The sequence below is a fragment of the Berghia stephanieae genome, chromosome 11, assembly GCF_034508935.2.
Source record: "Berghia stephanieae isolate SIO BIC M18660-M18661 chromosome 11, UCSD_Bste_1.3, whole genome shotgun sequence".
NCBI classification, from domain to species: domain Eukaryota; kingdom Metazoa; phylum Mollusca; class Gastropoda; order Nudibranchia; family Aeolidiidae; genus Berghia; species Berghia stephanieae.
The window spans coordinates 42,914,018-42,936,350 of NC_088370.1; the positions used below are offsets into that span (position 1 = coordinate 42,914,018).

Sequence of the window (22,333 nt, forward strand, 5' to 3'; positions counted from 1 at the left end):
GTTGATCGACCATGAAGTTCACACACTTTCATCACACCCTCACAGCATTTTGTTTATTTATTTGTATGTAATTTTTGCTAACAACGCGTCTGTTCTGTCCCCGAAATGCCAAAGTTTACTGTTTTCTCATATAATTTTACGCTACCAGTTTCCTGGAAACCCCGTATATCGTCAATCTCTCTCTATTTTCGATTCCTCCGATAACTGCTAACACCTTTAAAAAGATGATGGTGGCGATTAGACAATAAAAAGAAAATAATAAAATTGTCTTCCTACCCAAATAGACCAATATTCCCATATTATGGGGCCAGATTTGGCTAGGGAGCCTAAAATCTTGGTCTCCCTAGCCTTTATTATCTGGCATTGAAGGAAGTGGTCGGTCATGGGAAAACGAAACTAGAAACTTCCTTGCGAAAGTGAAAGGAAATTAATGGTGTTTCTTGGTTGAGATTTTGATCAGCATTTCCCCCCTTCTGTGTCTAATTTTTTCCTTTCTGAAATAGCTAATTGGCTCATAAGCATTGTTGTGGATATACTAACGAAAAATCAGCCTTTCATTTAACTTCAATCCAGGTAGAGTCTAGCTGCTGTGATTAGGCACTTGCAAGAAGTATAGAGAGGGCCTTTGCCTTTGGCCTACCAACCACCGCTGCACGTCCAACTCGCCTTGAGCATGCATTCACGTAAAATATAAAGATTTTTTTAAAAAACCTACCTCTGTTTCAAAAACTAGCATCTTTCAGCTTTCTAAGAAACATTTTGATGTTTCAGAACTTTAGTTCGTTAAAAAAATACCGGCCAATCTGACCCGTTGAGTCGAATGAAAACGAAATTTATGTTTACACGGTTCAAAGGAAATGCCGTAAATAAGCTTTCATGGACTTCCTGTGTTGTTTTTATAGTGTCACGTGACCGTTTTGAGAAATTTGTCGTCTGCTACAAATAATTAGACCGGTAGGGGGTAGATATTTTCGTTGGAGCAGAGAAAAAGTGAGTATTATTTCTTGGACTTGTAGAGAGGCCTAGGGTCCACCAGCAGTCAAGTTTATTGAATAAAAGAAAAAAAGGCCTTTTTACTGCACTAATGCACCAAATTGCATACCTATTTATGGACACTTTGTTCCGTATCTTTTTCCCAATAAACTTTTTTAAAAACCTGGGGCCAGGGTTGCTAGTTTGGCCTCCTGGTGGCCAAATTTGAGAAATTTGGCCTTTTCCCAAGCCATTTGGCCTCCCAAAATTTGGTTTGGCCACTTGGCCTCCTGTAACCAACTTTTTGGCTTCCTCTGACATTCCCCGTTATATCGTTTTACTTTGGTACCGGTAAAACTTATTTTATTTGGCAATCTAAATATCTAAATGCAACACGTGCTAACGCCACAGATTGCATTTGCTAATGCTTCTATATATACGAATTTTCCTTATCCTATCTAAATTGTTTAACAAATCTAAAGAGTTTTTGCGAGGCTAAGGTGGGTTTGGTGGTATTTGGGCTCCTGCCGAGGAATCTGGCCTCTTGCTATAGCTAGTTTGGTCTCTTACTCAAAAATGATCTGGCAACCCTGCCTGGCTAGGCGGTACCTTGATAACAGAAACGATACCCACACGATTTCGCGAGGAATTAATCATGAAAACAATTAGGATATAATTTCAACACAACTTTTGAAATTCATCAAGGATTGTCCATTACCGAATGTTTTTTGATAGAAAACAAATGCATCTTCAAATCTAAACTGCTTTTGACGGTAAGCGGTAAGTTTTTTATTTATTTTTCGGTCCAAACGAATGATTTATCCTGGTATAGAAGCTAAGTATTGGTAACACCGGCGCAGCTCTCTAGCTCTATCAACTTCGAAGTGGGTGTCATGGCCGAATGGTTTAGTCGTCTGCCCTGGAAGTTTTACCAGAATCGACGTTGGGGGTTCAAATCCAAGTTCCGCCACTTTTTTTTTTTTTTTTAATCCGTCTTCTTTTTACAGAATGTGGCAAGGGATAAATGTCCCATCCATCCTTCTCACACCTCTTTTTTTTTTTTTAAAACTCTCTCTCTCTCTCTCTCTCTCTCTCTCTCTCTCTCTCTCTCTCTCTCTCTCTTTCTCTCTCTCTCTCTCTCTTTCTTGGTTCCTTTCTAGTTTCTAGAAAATTGTCATATTCGTCACCTCTCCGATTGCAAAAAGTGTCTAAAAATAATAAATAATTAAAAGCAAACAAACAAATATTGAGAGAGCGACCAAATGGTCAGATAGAGGAGAAAAAAACAAACAATAATTTCAAAAAAAAATAAAAACAATTTTAAGAAATTCATGCTCAGAAACAGAACAAAAGACCAAACAAAAGGAGAAAAGAATAGACGACTCTCACAAAAAAAAAAAATGAGGTGGGGGGAGATGGATGGGTCATTTATCCCTTGCAACTTTCTGTAAAAAGAAGATGGAATTTAAAATAAAAAAATTTTAAAAAGTGCCGGAACCAGGATTCGAATCCACAACGTCGATTCTGGTATAACCTCCAGGGCAGACAACAAAACCATTCGGCCATGACACCCACTTCGAAGTCGATGCATATTGTGTATATGTAGTAAGAACTGATTTAATGTTGGTTAATTTTATGTTTTTATAGATATTTTATGAACTTTCCTTATTTCTATGTGCATTTGGAAACATCCCATATATTCTGGAATGTGGATAATTGTTTAAAAGAGCGGAGTTTCAAATATGTGTCTGGGGATAATGACAATTAGTTATCCCTAGACAGGTGTCTGGGGATAACGGATTTTAATTTTCCCCAGACAGGTGTCTGGGAAAAATCACAGCGCAGACACTACAGTCTACTACTTGAGTCTACAGTACATGAGGCTGTCATTAATCCCAGACATGTCTGCCCATAATAACGAAAATGGGTTATTCCCAGACAGGTGTCTGGGAATAACCAATTTTCGTTATTGGTAGACCCTGTCTGGGAATAACCAATTTTCATTATTGGCAGACATGTAACAAGTTGACAGAAAGATTTTATGCAAAATGCTAAACTAGGCGGGAAAACATTGTGATTATTCCCGGACAGGGTCTGCCAATAACGAAAATTGGTTATTCCCAGACAGGTAGAAATAAGTAAAGTTGATAAAAACATAAAATTAACCAACAATAAATCAGTCGATGGATAATACGTTACTTCATATACACAATATGCGTTGACTTTCATGTGGGCATCATGGCCCAATGGTTAAGTCGTCTGCCTTGGGAGGCTTGTCAGAATCTACGTTTTGGGTTCGAATCCTGGTTCCGCCACTTTAAAAAAAAAAAAACCGTCTTCTTTTTACAGACCGTTGCAAATGATAAAAGCCCCATCCACACACACACTCACACCACTGCCCACCCCCCACCTCTTTTTTTTTTAAAAATATTTCTCTCTCTCTCTCTCTCTCTCTCTCTCTCTCTCTCTCTCTCTGTCTCTCTCTCTCTCTCTCTCTCTCTCTCTCTCTCTCTCTCTCTCTCCCTCTCTTTTAGTTCCTTTCTAGCAAATTGTCATATTCGATCTCATAAAGTATATTCTAAAAAGAATAAATAATTAAAAACCAAGCAAACAGAATAAAAACAGGCGTTGTCGGTTTTGGGCTTTGGGGCGAACAACACCTTGGCCTAGGAATTTGTCAGCGAAATAAACAAATTCCCAGCCATCATCAATTCAATATCCCCAATATTGTGGTCAGAATGAACAAATTATAGAAACAAAAGAAGATCAATAAAGTCAACAGGTAGTGAAAATTTTAATGGTTGATGGACTATGAACTGATTTGAAGATTAACAAATTTCTTGCTGGTTGAAAAAAGAAGGCGAATTGCTAGTTTGAAGTTTCAGTTCAAAGTGTCAAAAACTTGCATTTCATCAATCCATTTGCTTTTTTAAAAAAGCTGAATTTGGCATTTGAGCACTTATTTACTTTCACCTTGTATTAAATATCACTTGATATTAACTGAATTGGGTCACAAAAACCACTGGCATTTTTTCAGACTATTTGGTATTTTTCACGCCGAGTATAGCATTTTACATAAAATCTTTCTGTCAACTTGATAAATGTGTTTGCCAATAACGAAAAGGTCAGGCTTTTGGTTATTGCCCGACAGGGTCTGCCAATAATAAAAAAAGTCCAGGTTTTTTAACTATTGCCAGTCAGACAGGTGTCTGCCAATAATCAGTTTTCTTTATTGGCAGACATGTATGAGAATAACGACAGCCATAGATAGCTAGTCCAAGTCCAGCGGTCATAGAAGTAGACGTCTATCATTATTATTATCATCAGATTCGTTTCAAAATCAAAGAGTAAGAGAGGACAAGATGTCATCAGTACCAGAAAATGCTCCAGAGCATTGCCCTGGAACTGACAGCGAATCGGCAGGAAAATCATCAGCTTGCCAAGGATGCCCAAATCAAGCAACATGTTCAGCTTTACCCAAAGGACCCGATCCAGCCGTGGATGAAATCAAGAACAAATTAGCTGGAGTGAAACACAAGGTTGGTGGGTTATTATTTATTTATGTTGCTTATTAGTATTAGAGTTTTGTCAGAGAAGTACATAACATATAGAAATATTTTGTGTAATTTATCCTTTCAGGAGAAAAAAAAATAAATTATGCCCTTTCGCCTTCGTCATGAATATAGATAATCCATCAAACAAGATGTCAACAGGAATCACCCATGTTGTCCAATTGAGCAAATTGGGGGTTAAAATTTAATGGTTTAAGTTTAAGTAAAAGAATTGAATAAAATAAAAGATTTTTGATGGGTGAATGATAAACTGATTGACAGATTTTTTTAACAAGAGTTCAAGGAAAAATACGAAAGTGCCTGAAGTGGGGCTCGATCCCAGGACCTTCTGGGTCACAGTGACATGCCTTAACCACTCGAGACACTTTCAGAGCCATGAGATAAATGGAGCCAGAGTTTATCCCTTAATAATAATAAGATTATAGATTATGACTATGACTGTCGCTGTTTACTACAGACCCATCTGTGAAGAAAAAGAATTACAAGCCATTATTCACAGACATCTTACCAGAGATTTTGTTCACAAAATGTCAAACAAGTCATTGATGAAACCCAAGTGATCTAGAAAAGTGTCACTGGTAATTTGTTTACAAAATCGGTCGAAAGTGATTTTTTAAAACTCAAGAAGTAAGTAAAGGAAAATTCCCAAATCCAGTTTTTTCATGACAAATTACTTTTTGGAATTCAGAACTGACAAATCCTATATGGCGTTCCCTGTCAATCAGTTAATCATTCACCCATCAAAAATCTTTTTTTTTTGTTCCATTCTTGTACTTAAACCATTAAATTGATGGTTCAGTGAAACTCGGATAATGGGGACAGTGAGACTAGAGAAAAATTCCTGTTGTTGCAGAGTTCCCTTATATCTAAACACTCAAAGGAGGCAATACTGAAGGAAATAAATAATGCAAATGCAAGTAACACATTGCTCTACTCTAAGTAAAATAATCAAATGATGTGACTGACACACTCCCCCCCCCCCCCCCCCCCCTTCTCTCTGTCACCTACTACATCAGTACAAAAGGCAAGTTGGAACAATGCAATAGTTTTAAATTTACCGTTTTCCTTTCCTCTCCTTCCCACCCATTCCAACCCCACCATCGACAGCCAATATCACTACACATCAAAACTCAAGACGCTCACCTTTCCAATGATAAGGAAAAAACAGTCTCAGTCTGCACATAGAGAGCTCATTCATTACCTACACACTTTCCATAAGGCATGGAGTTACCTTATCGGTTATGAGCAGCACATCCCTCACTCTAAGCCTTAGTGTTGACTGGTCAGTCACACACATCTCACTAGCCTTTTGTTGCATCATTGTGGTATGGTACACAAAGTACATAGAGAAATGTACACACAATGACTACTATTTGTCCATCTCCATTCCCTAAAAGCTATACTATGTGTGCCATATGCGCTGTTCTCTTTGATTAGTTTTTCTCAACTTGCAACTCACATTCCTTTTGTTGCTGTTTTCCAAGAAATATTACCCCGTTATACTTTGCATGCTTTATATGAATTTTATAGACATACAGGGATTTTGAAGTTTCCTGTTCATGTAACCGGGCTCTCAAGACTAATGTAGTTGCAGGTTAGATATTTTACTGTTTAATCTTTCAATTAATTTATTTGTTTTTTAAATATTTTTTTTCCATTAAAATAGCTCACAGGGTGTTCTTCTTGATGTTGTGAATTGTTGTCAACCGTTAATCAAATCCTTGATGTTTCTTTACATGTTCTCACCATATTAAATTGATTTATTATTACACTTGCAAAAATATTGATCCAATAACATTAGAGCTAAAACAACAATAACTCCAATGAAGTAAAATTTCTACTCCAAATTGGGGGGAAAATTTCCAGCAATTTATAAGTTAAATGTATGTACATGTCTTTGTGGTTGTAAGGCTAATGAGTTCGACCACCTTTCAATGTCTCTGATCATTTGGTCTGTGTCTGAGCGAGATTTCTTTAAAAGTTATTTAACAATAAACTGTCATCTGCATTTTTTGTGGCCGCAAATGGCAATTTGCGGCCGAAAATATCAGGGCGATCCGCAAATTTTGGCAAATTTCCCAAAATTGGCAAAAAAAAGTGCGAAACTTGAGAAATGTTGCAGCCTTGCCTGGGCCCAAACCAGGGGAAGCTACTCTCAACGGATAATGATCCTTAAGAATCTTTGTAACAACGCTATTCACAGTCATTTCATTTCTCAAGTCAAATAAATCGAGTCACTTACACTTCCAACTTCAGTCATGGATCGTTTTGTCAAAAAATCTTCAAATAAGGACCCAAAGTGCGGCAATTTTTTTGGCAAATTTGGGCAAATTTTAGGTCCCAATTTGGCAAAAAATGCAGATGACAGAATAAAGAGAGGTGGGGATGAATATTCCCATTTGCAACATTTTATAGAAGGAAAAAGATATTAAAGAATGCATATTCATATACCTTATAGGGATGCATATAGGTATATATAGTAATATATATTATTTATTTTCTTTCAATTCTTTACTTACAATTTTACTGTTTATTGAGATTTTGCAGTTCTGTTTAATGGATGTTAATGATTATATTTTTAATCCACAATAGATCATTATCTTATCTGGTAAAGGAGGTGTGGGGAAGAGTACATTTACAGCACATCTAGCACATGCATTATCTGGCAACAAGAATAGACAGGTGAGATTTATTTCACTACAAGTTTTGTGATTAACAGGGATGCCCTTTGTCTAAAAAAAAAAACAAAAAAAAAAAAAAAACCCAAAAAACAGGGACGCTCTTTTTCTGGCTTAAGCCGGAAAATCGGCTTTTTGAAATATTTCGGCTATCAGTTTCTCTTTTTATTTACGAAAGTTGCTAGAGACTAAGTATTACTTATTTAAATACAACAGTTGAGAGGAAGCTAGATAGATATAATTTATCCTTTTATATGATTTAAGGGTAATACCATTTGTTGAAGAGAAGTTTGAACCATTTCATAAATGGTCTTTTTAAAAAAAAATTAAGTTTTATTTATTTATTTATTATTATTCATTTTTTTTTTTTTTTGTGTTTGTTTTTAAAAAAATTTTTTTTTGGCAAAGGGCATCCCGAAATTAACATATTCCTGTACTGTATGTCTTAAATTTTAAAGTATTGACATTTTTTCCCACCGTTGAAAGCCTGAGGTCATAGAAATACAACATTTTAGATGGAGACTCTTCCCTCTGAAAGATTTGCTAGAGATATGATGGTGGTAGCTCAGTATATTAGTACATATGATGTCTTGTCTTGTACAAGTGCAATGCAAGTGTTTGTGTAGTCATCGGTGAACAAAATCTCGACTGCACCCAGGATGTATAACTCGAAGTTGAGTTTTTATATATCGCAATATCCACTTAATGTGCTCAAAGTGCTTTACAAGGGGTCCCTGACCAACAGCAACATGTACCATGTAGAACGAGGCATGACCCCTGTTAGGCAATATTACAGTTTTTTTCGACAGAGACAACGCTGTTAACGGCCAGGTACTCATTTTACACCTGAGTACGGCGAGAGAATGTGAGTAAAGAGCATTTTCCAAGGACTCAACATCGATCACATAGCCGCACACAGGATGTATCTTTGTCCTTTGCATGTGAAGCGAGTGATATACCAACTGAGATATCTAGACCCCACTCTTTGCATTTGTAACTAAAAATTTTAATTTTTAATAATAATGATAATAATAATACTTTATTGCATCCCAAAAAGAAAATTTTTTGTACAGACGTGTTATAATTTACACAATAAGATAAAAATACAATGGAAATAGGATGTATGTATATAAAAATGGAGCAGCTCCATAACCAGAGCTGAGCTTTATAATATGAATAATTTTAACACTGTAAAATAGTAAAAAACTATAATTTGAAAATTGAAAAGATTGCAAAACAAATAAATTAATAAATTAATATGTACATTTTAAAAAAAAAGTAAAAATGCGAAATAATTATATAAAATGATTATTGCTTGTTGTTATAAAGCCTAATACTGTACGGCAGAAAAGATTTTCAGTTTCTCTCTGTTTTCGTTGAAATAGAGAAAGGGCGACCACTCCTTCCTGACATAATAACTGATGGTCTTAGTGGATGATTCTGGTCATTTACTATTTTAGTTATTTTACTAATACACAATTTCTCGTATAAAAGATCTACATCGTCAACATCATTTAAAAAGCATTTAATATATTTTTATATTTTTATTTTGTTCCTTTCCATTGCTAAGCAATTGCCTCCCCAAGCTGTTATACAAAATGACAAGACAATTTCGATTACTGCTCTTTAGGTTGGTGTTCTGGATGTTGATATATGTGGTCCCTCCATGCCACGCATCCTTGGTGTGGAGGGCGAGACGGTTCACCAAAGTGGATCTGGCTGGTCTCCTGTCTATTTAACTGATAATCTCTCCCTTATGTCCGTCGGATTTCTACTAGGTAAGACTATTCTCTTATCTTTCTTTTTTTTTGTTTTTTCTTTTTCAAACAACTCATATTTTTTTACGCTGGTTTTGTTCGCCTCTAAATCATACCCCCTTGGGATGGCTAGTGTCCTAACTGTCCTGTCCCCGCTGAAAATTGCAAATTAAGAAAAATATATCTATATATATAATAGATTGATGTTAGCAATTAAAATATTATTAAATTGCATCTTTAATAGTTTTGTGTAACAGTGGCAGTCCTATGTTTAGCATTATATGATTATATGTGACTGCAGAACATGGAAAATTGCGGCGATTGTCAAAATTGCGAAAAATCGCAAGCGCCGCGATTTCCTGGAGGGACAGACTGTCACATAACCTGACTACCTACTTTTGCGGCTCGATGGCTCTGCCGTGCCGTGTCTTCTCTTGTCACGAAGGCCTGGCATTGTCAGTGTCTGGATTGGTAACGTGGATTGTGGAAAATTCTGGTTCAAACGTTATAAAATTGAGCAAAAGGGGGTCTCGTTTATTGTAATTACTTGGTTATATTGCATTTTGACATCGGAGTGCTTATTTGCAGTAGTACTGCAAATAGTGTTTTTCATCGCAAAATCACTATTTGCAGTACAGTACAGCTTGCATACAACAGCCTCAGTTGCAACGGGAGCTCGGTTACAGCTAGAAATCTTTTAATTCCCATTCGACGGCCTATATAATTCATATAAATCATGCATGGCTTATTACGAAGAAACATTTCTTAGAGCACGACTGCAGCAGCTCTATGAGTAGCAAGTTTAGTACCCAGTTGAGAAAAACTACGTGCTCAAGAAGAAAAGAGGAAGGCATACGTGACACATATCTTATAGGGAACAGAGATGAGGTGGGAGTGGACAAATTGCAGTTATTGTGAGTACTATTGACATGTCTCTGTGTACTTTGAGTACCCATGACGACGCAATAAAAGGCTAGTAAGAGTTGCGTGGCTGATCGATCAAAATGTTAGACCTAGTATGTTACGCTTAGAGTGAGGGATGGTGTCTCATGAATGATAAGGCCACACTGCCCTGTGAGAAGTGAGATGGTGAAGAGCTCTCTGTGAAGCCTGATGGTAGGATTATGTGCTACTTAAGTTTTGAAGTGCACAGAGTGGCTGTCAGTGACGTAGTTGGAATGGGTGGAAAGCAGAGGAAAGGAGGAAGGTAGAATTTACCATTGCATTGTTCCAACCCGCCTTGTGACTGAATTAAGTGGAAGAGGGGGTGGTTCGGGTGGGATGGGGGTTGCAGGAATGGAAGTCAAACTCACGTCGTCTGATTTATTTACTAAGGGATGTAACTTGAAACATGGTCCCTGGGTTTTTTGAGTTTTATAAATTTCCCGTAGAATTTGCTTCAAATTCCGTATGCATGGATATAACGGGATTCGGCTACAACAGGGATTATTTGGTAGTCCCACTATCCCCGTTGTGCCAGAGTTCCACTGGAGTAGAAGTGTTCCCTTGATCCGGAAACCAGTTCTTTCCCCTCACTGAAAATAACTCTGTTCTGTTCAAAATGGCCGTGTTGTCGAATGGCTTGAAGTTGAATGAGAGTGTGTTGGTGTTAGTTTGAGAAAGAAATAAAAGGTCTGAAGATTATAACGTTTGGTGTGACTGAGGATTGAGATTTTGAACTTTTCAAGTTTTCCTTCAAGTGTGGAACTTGTCTACATCATCTTTTGTTTTCTGAATCCAATCCATGAAAATTTCCCCACCTCTATTTCCAACTTGATCATTCGTTCACCTCTTGAAATCTATTAGAATTATCTTTTAGCTTATTTTCATATTTTCATGAATAGTCCCATCCCTGTTTATCTATTTTATTTACATTTTGTTAAATATATTTTTAAGGGTTCCAGAAAATCCTCCTCTCCTCATCATCAAATGCAATACTACGACCACAACCACCACCATAGTATGGGGCCACAGTGTGGTTCAATGGTATCGTCTTTGCTTTGTACCCGAAAGGTACTGAGTTTGATCACCTGCTGCGGCACTGTGTGGCCTTAAGCAAGTTACCTCCCGAGCTCAATATGCAGCACTGCACTGCAGCTGGGTTATTCCTGTCTTCCCTTGGAATAGACCCCTGAGACAAATTTCCTCTTTGGAATGAATAAAGTGAATTTTATTTATTTATCATCATTATTTTTACCTACAACCGCAACCCCATCGTCATCATTACAACCATCAATACTGCAATCGCCACATCGTCATCATCACTAATACAACCATGTTATCATCATTACTACCACCACTACAGCAACCACAATCACATTATCATCACAACTACTACAAAGAAAATATCACCCTCATTATCATGCACAATACTCAATATGCTCTACATTTTATTTCTTAATGCAATACTTCTGCAAATAGCAATGATGATCTAATAAACTATATTGCAAAAGAAAGGCAACACTACCGCAAATATGAAATGAACTTATCAGTTTGCAGTACTACTGCAAGTAACAAACAGAAACCACTATTTGCACCTATTTGCACTATTTGTACTACTGCAAATAACGGTAAGCTCTATTTGCAGTACCACTACAAATAGAGATAAGCTCTATTCGTAGCAGTACTGCAAATAGTGGTAGCCTTTTTGACACATACTGGGATTGAGGATTGATGTATTTCTGTATGGGTCATTTCCCACTGAAATCAGGTCCCACTTCAATTCCATTGTTTTCCAATAGTGTTCGGTGTCGATATCATAATGAACAATGTCAGCTCTACTGGACTGGGAAAAAAAAAAAACCAAACAGATTTGATCAATTTTGGTCAGAAAACACGTCCTTCAAATATGGATCGATTAAAATAGCCCTCTTTGTGTCAAAATCTCTCAAACTTAGGACTTTCAGGAAGACTTCAAGAAAGTCCCAGTTTGAAAGTTTTTGACAAGATGAGGTTAATTTTAATGGAAGGTGAGTTTCCAGTCCAAAATATTTAAAATGTATTTTTTCATTGTATGGCACACCTGTACTGTATATTCATGGGTGCAAGAGTGCCGGCTACTGCCGGCCGATTGGATTACCGAAAAAAACGTCGCCGGCTTTTTTCGATTTGGATTTGGTTGATTTTTTTTTTTTTTTTTTGTATATTTTAAAATTGTGCAACTTGTGACAAGAAACTTAACAAATTACTGCATTACAACCTTTGGATTAAACATACAATTGTGGACTACTATTATGAAGACTAGATGCTGAGAACAAGACTTCAAATGACGAGATAAGTCTGTGAATCTTGCAGGCTTTTTCAGGTTATATGTCTGGTCATAAGTAGACTTGCAGGCTTTTTGAGGGAGGTCCAGTTGCTTGCACCCATGTGTATATTCATTTTACCCAAAGTATATGAAGTATGTCAATATTTGTTCAATTTTACTTTGTCTTTTCAGGTTCACCGGATGATGCTGTTATATGGAGGGGGCCTAAAAAGTCTGGTCTCATCAAGCAGTTTCTACGAGATGTAGACTGGGAACAAATTGACTACCTTCTCATTGACACACCACCTGGAACATCTGACGAACATCTGTCTCTGGTCCAGTATTTGTCAGGGGCGGGAATTGATGGCGCTGTGATTATTACCACACCACAGGAAATTGCTCTGTGTGACGTAAGGAAGGAGATTCAATTCTGTAGGAAAGTTTCTGTCCCTGTAATTGGAGTGGTGGAAAATATGTCGGAATTTGTTTGTCCAAAATGTCATAACTCTTCTATCATCTTCCCTCCTACGAGTGGCGGTGCTTCAAAAATGGCAGAGGAACAGAATGTCGAGTTTTTGTCTCATTTGCCATTGGATCCTCGATTGGCTAGGTGTTGTGATGAAGGGAAGTCGTTTCTGGAGGAAGTGCCCGATTCCCCTGCCACTGCGGCTTTCCTTACAGTTGTTGATAAGATAATAAATTACTGTGATAATATGAAACAGAGTACTGTCAGAAGTAGCAATGAAGAAGGTGGGGGTGACACTGGTGGATTGGATATGGACACCTCATGAAGATTCTTTCAAGGGAGAGCAGACATTCTCAAACTTTGAAATCCATATTCACTACACAAATATCTTCAATTTTTCATATAATGTCTACACTTGACCTATAAGACATATCAATTATATGTAGATTTCTGATTGGTTAAACTGTACCCAATTCAGATCTCTTCTACCAAAATTTTATGCTTGATCTGATTTCCAGAGCAATTACAAACTTGAATAGATTTTGTTGGTAAGCAAATTTTTTGGGGGAGACTAAAGTATCTTAGACTTGGAATTTGGGTTAAAATATTGTTATTTTTATAGAAATGGTTAAGATAATGAACGAACGTGATTAAAATGACTTGAAAACGTTTCAAAGTGAATACTTATTTTTGTTGTTGTTGTTTGTGATGAGTCTGAAACTGAAACAATGGTCAGGATAGCCATACTTGTTTCAAAATCAAATTTTTGATTGAGAGAATCCACATGATTTAGGAAGATCTGATTCTTGGATTGAAATCTGTAGAGTGTACAGTAAATCAGATGCAGCAACTACGGATCCAGCAGAAACCTCTGGGTGGGGTTCCTGGCCTCCCGTAGTGGGCAGGGGTGTACATACATGAGATTACTTGGTTTTGTCCTGGCCCTGGCCAGAGTCCTAGCTCGGAGGGAAACAGTCAAATGCATAGTTATTGTTTTAGGAGATGATATTTTTTCCTTTGTAAATCATCTCTCTGTTATGTATTATTATATTTGTTATTTTCAATGTATAATGTAAGCATTTGAGTGTATTCCTCTTTGTTGGATTTTATGATTGTGTCCAGATGAGACTTATAGGTGATCTCAAACTAAGTACATTGGTGGTATGCTCTTGGAATCTACATCGGATCCCAATTTGTTCCCAGTTCCCCTTTGTCTTACTTTCTCTTGGGTGCTTTAATTGTAATTCTAGATTTTTTTACTATCCCATTTTCTTCCTTTTTACTGGCGCTGATATAACCTAAATGTGTTGCAAGAACAAAAACACTCTTCTTCTTCTTTCAGCTTATCCCGCAGTTTGCAGGGTTGCCATAATGAATGTCACATCTCCATGCATCTCGGTTCAGCGCATCATCTTCCTCCAGGCCCAGTTCTTACATATCATCCTTTACATCCCATCATCTAGTCTTTGGGCGTCCCTTTTTCCTCTTTCTCACTATTTGTAAGTCCAACACTTTCCTTCCCCAGTACTCCATCTCTCACCTCTTTACATGTCCGAACTATTTCAATTTATCTTCTCTCATCTTTATTGATACATTCTTCACTTCAGTCATCTTTCGAATACAGCCTTGTTCAACAATATTAATTCTCATTGTCCACATTTTGACAACATGTGTGATTTCTGATGACATCAGATTTGAGAAATTTGATGGACTTTTTTACAATTTTTATTTGTGTTCTATTACCTGATGAACTAATTACGAGAATATCTGCTACTAGGGTTTCCCGACGAGTGATTTCCTTTCTACTACCACTTAGAAGGGTAGTGGAGACTTGCTCTCAGTCTTTTTAAAATTGATTATTAAGATAAGACTACATTGCACTCTAAAAGATTTCAATAAATCAAGGAAAGACAAAACGGGTAGAAGGGATTGGAAACTAAGGAATTGCACTCGCAGTATATTATACTAGTTTTAAGTGGCATTAATTAATCGTAGAACAATTAAAGTACACAGCTAGATTTAAGATTGATATGATTCGAACCCTCATTCGCACATATGTTTTTGTTTGTTTTTAAGGGTTTTACGGCACTTGCAACACATTAAGGTCATATCAGCGCCAGTAAAAAGGAAGAAAATGGGATAGTAAAAAGTTCTAAAATTACAATTAAAGCACCCAAGAAAAGGTAAGACAAAGGGGAATTGGTTCAAATAGGAAACAGATGTAGATTCCAAGAGCACACTATCAAAGTACTTCGTTTGAGATCACCTAAAAGTCTCATCCAGTCACAAGCACAGGTCCCCACTAAGAGGAATACACTCAAATGTTTATAAATTATATATAATACGTAAACAAAACATAATACAGTTCATAACAGAGAGATGATTTACCTACAGGGAAAAAAATATCATCTCCCAAAACTAACTATACATTTGACTGTTTCCCCCTCAGCCAGGACATCCGATCAGGGCCAGGACAAAACCAAGTAATCTCATTCCAAGACAAAGACAGAAAGCCAATGGAAAACAGATATAGGGGAAAGAAGAGGCAGTAAGCACCTCCCTGCACACTATGGGAGGTCAGGAACCATGCCCAGTTCACACAAATATTCCGCTAAATATGGTGTAAAGTGTCGATCATTATAGCATGCCTGGTTCTTGAGTGATTAACTGAGAGAAAAAACGAGATGGTTTATGCGTCTGTTTTATTTCAAAATGGTCAGCGTTGATCCAATAGAAGGAACCATCTATGTTCCTGGATTTGTTGCTGGTTAATTAGATGAGATATTCACGGCATCATTATGCATAAATTAGAATTGGATAATTTTATTGACATAAGAAAAAAAGAGTAGCTTAGGAAGGTGGAAAAGAATACAATAGGTGGGAATTTCCCGCTGTTTGCGGTTTCCTGCTGAATTGAACAGGTTCTCGCTTGAAACCCGCTATTTTCCTATTTTGATTTCCATAAATTTTAACATAAACTAAAAATACCATCATCATCATCACTGCTACCATTATCACAATCACAACTAAAACTAAAAACTGAAAATACTATCTTCATCATCATCATCATCATTATCGTCATAATGATAGCAGAGATGATGATGAAATTTTTAGTTTTTAGTTTCTAGTTGTGATTGTGATAATGGTAGCAGTAGCAGTGATGATGATGAGAGTATGTTTGTAACATGATCTTTCCAATTTAGTTTGTTAGCTATTGTTACTCCTAGATATTTCACCTTGCTCACTTCTTCTAGTGCAGTGTTTTGTATTGTGTATCTTGCATGTATGATATTTCTGTTGTTTGTGAAATTTAGAACCTGGCACTTCTGAGGATGAAGTTCCATGCTATTTTCTATTTCCCGGCTATGTAAGCTATCTTGATCGGCTTGAAGAATTTCTGTGTCACGTTTAGTTCTTAGTCATCTGCAATCTCAGTTGGGTTCCTAGTGTAAGGCTTTCTGCCATATCATTAATGTAGATTAGAAATAGGAGACAGACCTGTCTACTACTATGAAAAGTTTGTAGAATTACGACATTTTGGCTCCAATGTTAGAACTTCATGAGTGTCTTGAAGTCGTTAAAACTTATTGAAAATGAAATTTGATGCCAGACTACATCATTTTAAGGATGTCGAAGTGTTATTTACTCTTTGTGCATGTGAAAGTAAATTGTTGCTTTATAAAGTTAGCTTTAGCAACTACAATGTTTATCTCCTAAAAACTACGAATTTTTAGATTTTTAATAGGCAGGTCTGAGGAGGGGACGAGAACTGTGCCCTAAGGAACACCAGACACCACTTGGGTTGACTCTCATGACTCACCATCCATGACAACTTAGACTTCGATTGGTCAAGATGGACATTATCCATTGGAATGTTTTGTTTCGTATTCCATATCTCCATAATTTCAGTGCCAATGTATGATGGTGGACTTTGTTGATAGCTTTGCTAAAGTCTGACAAAATGGCATCAGTTTGCAATTTTTTATTTATGTTTTCTGCTAGGTCATTGATTGTTGTGATCAGTTGTGTTTCACGTGACCTTTTTTCCCCCTAAAATCATGTGATTCTGTAAAATTTTAGTGGCCTCTATATGATTCATCATGTTAGAAAATATGACATGTTCCAGTATTTTACTTGTGATTAATTTATGTATTTTTTTTTGTATTTACTAGTCATTGATGTAATAGATACTGGTCTGTAATTCTCTGCTTTAGTTTTTCCTACATTTTTGTAAATCGGTGGTATTTTTCCTTTTTTCCAATCATCAGATACTTTCCCTTTGCTAAGTGAATTCTGGAAGATGTGAGTCACTATAGGTGCTAGTTCGCCTGAGCAGTTTTTCATTAATTTTCCAGGTATACCACATCATCACTAAAGCACAATTTCACATCTGAAAATCAATACTGACCACTGACAGGCAAAAAACACTATACGAGGTAAACCATTTCTGTAGAAAATAACACAACTACATTGCAAAATCTAGGGGAGTTAACCAAAAATTTACATCATTCCATAAAGAGGGAAAAAACTAAACTAGATTATCTCTTTATAAATCATCTTTGCTATTACCTTTATCATTTATTTTTAAGACGTCTTGAAGACTTTGGATAAAAGGATACCTCCTGAGAAACCTGTAGTTTAATTCGTTCGTCTGTAATAAGGGTAAATAAACATGAATTTTAAGCTGACTTATGTTTCTTTAACAATATCAGGTTCAAGCTAGGTTTGGGACAATGACGACTTTATCCTTGGTGAAATTGTTCAAGATCAGTCTGACATCATTTAAAGATGTCAACATCATAGCAAAAGACTCCAGAGAAGACCAGACCAAATCAAAACCCCATGGTCTCAAAAAAAAAAAAAAAAAAGGACACTCAGACTCATGAAAAACAAAATTGATTTATGGGATGAACAGAAGGCAAGGTTATGGACTGGTTTAGAGACGACTGGCCTAAGCAGCCAATGCTCCGCCATCCCAAGGCAAATTCCAACCATAAATCCATAAAAAAGGAATCTTTTCCAAAGCCATTATTAAGTCCATATTGCTCTCATAGTGGGCAGGGAGGTACATACTGTTGTCTTCTATCCCATTATATCGGTTTTCCAACATGCTTTCTGTCTCTGTCTTGGGATGAGATTACTTGGGTTTTGTCCTAGCCCTGGCCAAAGTCCTAGCTGGGAGTGAAACAGTCAAATGCATAGTTAGTTTTGGGAGATGATATTTTTTTCCTTGTAAATCATCTCTCTGTTAGCGGGTGGTTGGATGGGAGCATCACCCTTGAATCATATACCTATGATGTTCGCATGGGTGTACGATCCGATAGTTATGTCGTTTCTTCTTCTCTTTACTAGCCTATCCTGCTTCTTTGGTTTGTGATTGTATTTTTGACAGGGGATATTTTTTTTTTCTGTAAATCTTCTGCCTGTTTGTTCTTGGTTATTTATAATTTAGCTTATGATATCTTTAGGTTATGATTTTGATTTACATTTGTACTATTTTTGTTAGATTGCTTGTTTTTTTTGTTTCAGCGGTCTCTCATATAACCTCATTTGTGTTGGAAGAGACCTAAAGCAATAAACAACAACAATAAACAACATCTCTCTGTTATGTATTATTATATTTCTTATTTTGAATGTTTAATGTAAGCATTTGAGCATATTCCTCTTTGTTGGATTTTGTGCTTGTGTCCGGTTGAGACTTATAGGTGATCTCAAACTAAGTAGGCTACATTGATGGTATGCTCTTGGATTCTACATCTGATCCCTATTTGTTCCCAGTTCCCTTTTGTCTTACTTTCTCTTGGGCGCTTTAATTTTAATTCCATAACTTTTTACTATCCCATTTTTTTCCTTCGTACTGGCGCTGATATGACCTAAATATGTTGCAAGCACCGTAAAACCCTTAAAAACAAACAACATCAGGCATTCGGCCATAATAATGAAGAAAAAAAAAAATACAAACCAAACTGGTGTCAACTTTAAATTAGATTACTTCTAGTGGAAAACACTGTAATTGGATATTACTCATCTTTGTTAAGACTATGACTAACAATTTGCTGGGAATCTGGGAATAACAATAGAGTACCGATGATGTGTGAAATTCTCATAATTTAACTCTTTAACAGCTATATTTGAAATGATTGATTTTATGATTATAACAACAGTTCTAAAGGGTTTTTTGCAAGACAGCAGAAGCAGGAATGTGGCTTGGTCTTGATTGAAGTCCTCTTAATAGAAATGAAAAATTGTGACCCACCATGTTTGTTTTTGTTTTTGAGAAGAGTTTTAACAGGACTTGCGACACATTTGTTTTTGTTTTTTCATTTTAAGGGTTTTAACAGGACTTGCGACACATTTGTTTTTGTTTTTTCATTTTAAGGGTTTTAACAGGACTTGCGACACATTTGTTTTTGTTTTTTCATTTTAACGGTTTTAACAGGACTTGCGACACATTTGTTTTTGTTTTTTCATTTTAACGGTTTTAACAGGACTTGCGACACATTTGTTTTTGTTTTTTCATTTTAAGGGTTTTAACAGGACTTGCGACACATTTGTTTGTGTTTTTTCATTTTAACGGTTTTAACAGGACCTGCGACACATTTGTTTTTTTTTTTCATTTTAAGGGTTTTAACAGGACTTGCGACACATTTGTTTTTGTTTTTTCATTTTAAGGGTTTTAACAGGACTTGCGACACATTTGTTTGTGTTTTTTCATTTTAACGGTTTTAACAGGACTTGCGACACATTTGTTTTTGTTTTTTCATTTTAAGGGTTTTAACAGGACTTGCGACACATTTGTTTTTGTTTTTTCATTTTAAGGGTTTTAACAGGACTTGCGACACATTTGTTTTTGTTTTTTCATTTTAAGGGTTTTAACAGGACTTGCGACACATTTGTTTTGTTTGTTTTTGTTTTTAAGAAGGGTTTTACGGCACTTGCAACACATTTAGGTTATATCAGCGCCAGTAAAAAGGAAGAAAATGGGACAGTAAAAATTTCTAGAATTACAATTAAAGCACCCAAGAAAAAGTAAGACATAGGGGAACTGGGAACAAATAGGGATCAGATGTAGATTCCAAGAGCATACCACCAATGCACCTAGTTTGAGATCACCTATAAGTCTCATCCAGACACAAGCACAAAATCCAACAAAGAGAAATACACTCAAATGCCTACATTATACATTAAAATAACAATAATACATAACAGAGAGATGATTTACAAGGAAAAAAATATAATCTCCCAAAACAATAACTATGCATTTGACTGTTTCCCTCCGAGCTCGGACTCCGGCCAGGGCCAGGACAAAAGAAGTAATCTCATTCCAAGACAAAGACAGAAAGCAAGTTGGAAAACAGATATAAGGGGATAGAAGACACAGTATGTACCCACCTGCCTACTATGGGAGGTCAGGTTCCCCACCCAGTGCGAGACTTTTAGGTCATTTCAGGACCAATAAAAAGGAAGAAAATGGTATAGTCCAAATTGACAGCACACGATAAAAAAAGTAAGACTAAGGGAAATGGTTTAAATAGGGAACAGATGTAGAACCCAAGAGCATACTATCAGTGTACTTAGTTTGAGATCACCTAAAAGTCTTGTCCAGACACAATCACAGCATCCCACTTAGAGGGAACACACTCAAATGTTTACAAGTCATTAAATATTTTTAAAAAAATAATAATAATACATAATAAAGAGATGATTTCCAAGGACAAAAAAAAAAATCTCCCGCAACTATAACTTTACAATCATTCATTTTCCTCCCAGTCAAGACTGACAAGTGAGATGACAATAAAAAGTAAACTCATTCCAAAACAAAGATAGAAAGTAATTCGGAAAAAAAAATATAGGGGGATAGAAGACATAGCAAGTGCCTCCCAGTTTGAAGTTTAAGAAGGAAACTCAACTTTTCTCAATGAAGGTACATTTTAAACAAGCAGTAGGTTCAACAAGACAAAAAAAAAGCCCAAAGAAAAATATGAGCTTTTATATAGCACAATATCCACTAAATGTGCTCAAAGCGCTTTACAAAGGGTCATGTAGAACAAGACATGATGCCTGTTCTTTTCAGACAGGGATAATGCTGTTAAAGACCAGGTACTCATTTTTTACACCTGAAATGTGAGTAAAGAGTCTTTTCCAAGGACTCAATTTTGTGCCAAGCCTTCCTATCTGAAAGTGAGTATCATACCACAAGACCACATAGCTGCACACAGCATCATTTGTCGACGATTGTTCACAATCATGGTATTCAAATAAAATAAAATTCAACTGAAACAAAACATACAGACAAACCAAATTTAAATGTAAAAATATCAAAAAAAAGGAAAAATAACAACAAAACAAAAATAATAAGATGAAGTAGAAAGAAAGAAAAAATCAAAAGCAACTCGAAAACAACAAACCAACGACATAAAAAAGACTACCACTTTTGCTTGTAAGCGTTTATTAATAGAAAATCTAATAATATGACACATTTGATATAAGAAAAGCTAATAATATGACACATTTGATATAAGAAAAGCTAATAATATGACACATTTGATATAAGAAAATCTAATAATATGACACATTTGATATAAGAAAAGCTAATAATATGACACATTTGATATAAGAAAAGCTAATAATATGACACATTTGATATAAGAAAAGCTAATAATATGGTCTAATTTTTAAAAACCACAATATCTCAATGACAACAAAACAGGGTTTTGAAGGCCTACGTATGGTCAGTATTATAATATGGCTGCGAAAGCTAGACAATTACAGAAGACATTAGAAAGAAACTGGAGGCAGCAGAAATGTGGTTTCTTAGAAGGATGTTAAGAATCTCATGGACAGAGAAGAAAACTAATGAAGAAGTATTAGAGCAAGCTGAAACTAAAAGGTATTAATTCGTACAATAAGAAAAAGACAAATGCAATTTTTAGGACACCTAAATCGACATAAATGTATTGAACATCTTGCTCTCACAGGAAAGATGGAAGGTGAAAAGAGTAAAGGTAGACCAAGAAAAACATATCTGAATAGTTTGAACAGCTGGGTGACAAAGAAAGAGAAGAGTAATATTCGTTTTCTGAGGTTATCTGATCAGAGAGATGAATGGTGTACCATGATCACCAATGTCTGGCACAGACTTGGTACTTGAAGTAGAAAGAAAGAAGAAGAGAAAGGAAGAAGAAGAAGAAGAAGAAGAAGAAGAAGAAGAAGAAGAAGAAGAAGAAGAAGAAGAAGAGAAGAAAAGAAGAAGAAGAAGAAGAAAAGAAAAGAAGAAGAAGAAAGAAGAAGAAGAAGAAGAAGAAGAAGAAGAAGAAGAAAAGAAGAAGAAGAAGAAGAAGAAGAAGAAGAAGAAGAAAAAAAGAAGAAGAAGAAGAAGAAGAAAAGAAGAAGAAGAAGAAGAAGAAGAAAAGAAGAAGAAGAAGAAGAAGAAGAAAGAGAAGAAGAGAAGAAGAAGAAAAGAAGAAGAAGAAAAGAAGATATTATGGTACATTTGATTGTTTTGGTTTGTTTTCAAGGAGTTTTACGGCGCTTGCAACACATTAAGGTCATATCAGCGCCAGTAAAAAGGAAGAAAATGGTATAGTAAAAACTAATAGAATTACAATTAAAGCACCCAAGAAACGGTAAGACAAAGGGAA

At 36.0% G+C, this 22,333-nt stretch overlaps 1 protein-coding gene across 5 annotated transcripts; it reads left to right on the forward strand.

Annotated features, from left to right (window-relative positions):
- The first annotated feature begins 359 nt into the window (after positions 1–359).
- On the forward strand, positions 360–13,373 carry LOC144957164 (cytosolic Fe-S cluster assembly factor nubp1-like). Of its 5 annotated transcripts, XM_078888186.1 has the most exons (6): positions 401–573; positions 1,575–1,752; positions 4,300–4,511; positions 7,137–7,226; positions 8,853–9,000; positions 12,419–13,373. In XM_078888186.1, exons 3-6 carry the CDS (start codon positions 4,335–4,337, stop codon positions 13,015–13,017), a joined length of 1,014 nt encoding a protein of 337 aa, XP_078744312.1. In that variant the 5' UTR covers positions 401–573; positions 1,575–1,752; positions 4,300–4,334; the 3' UTR covers positions 13,018–13,373. The 5 variants fall into 5 exon arrangements, with proteins under 5 accessions (XP_078744310.1, XP_078744309.1, XP_078744312.1 ...); XM_078888184.1 differs by lacking the exon at positions 1,575–1,752 and having other exon boundaries at positions 360–683; XM_078888183.1 differs by lacking the exon at positions 1,575–1,752 and having other exon boundaries at positions 390–990.
- Positions 13,374–22,333: the final 8,960 nt, after the last annotated feature.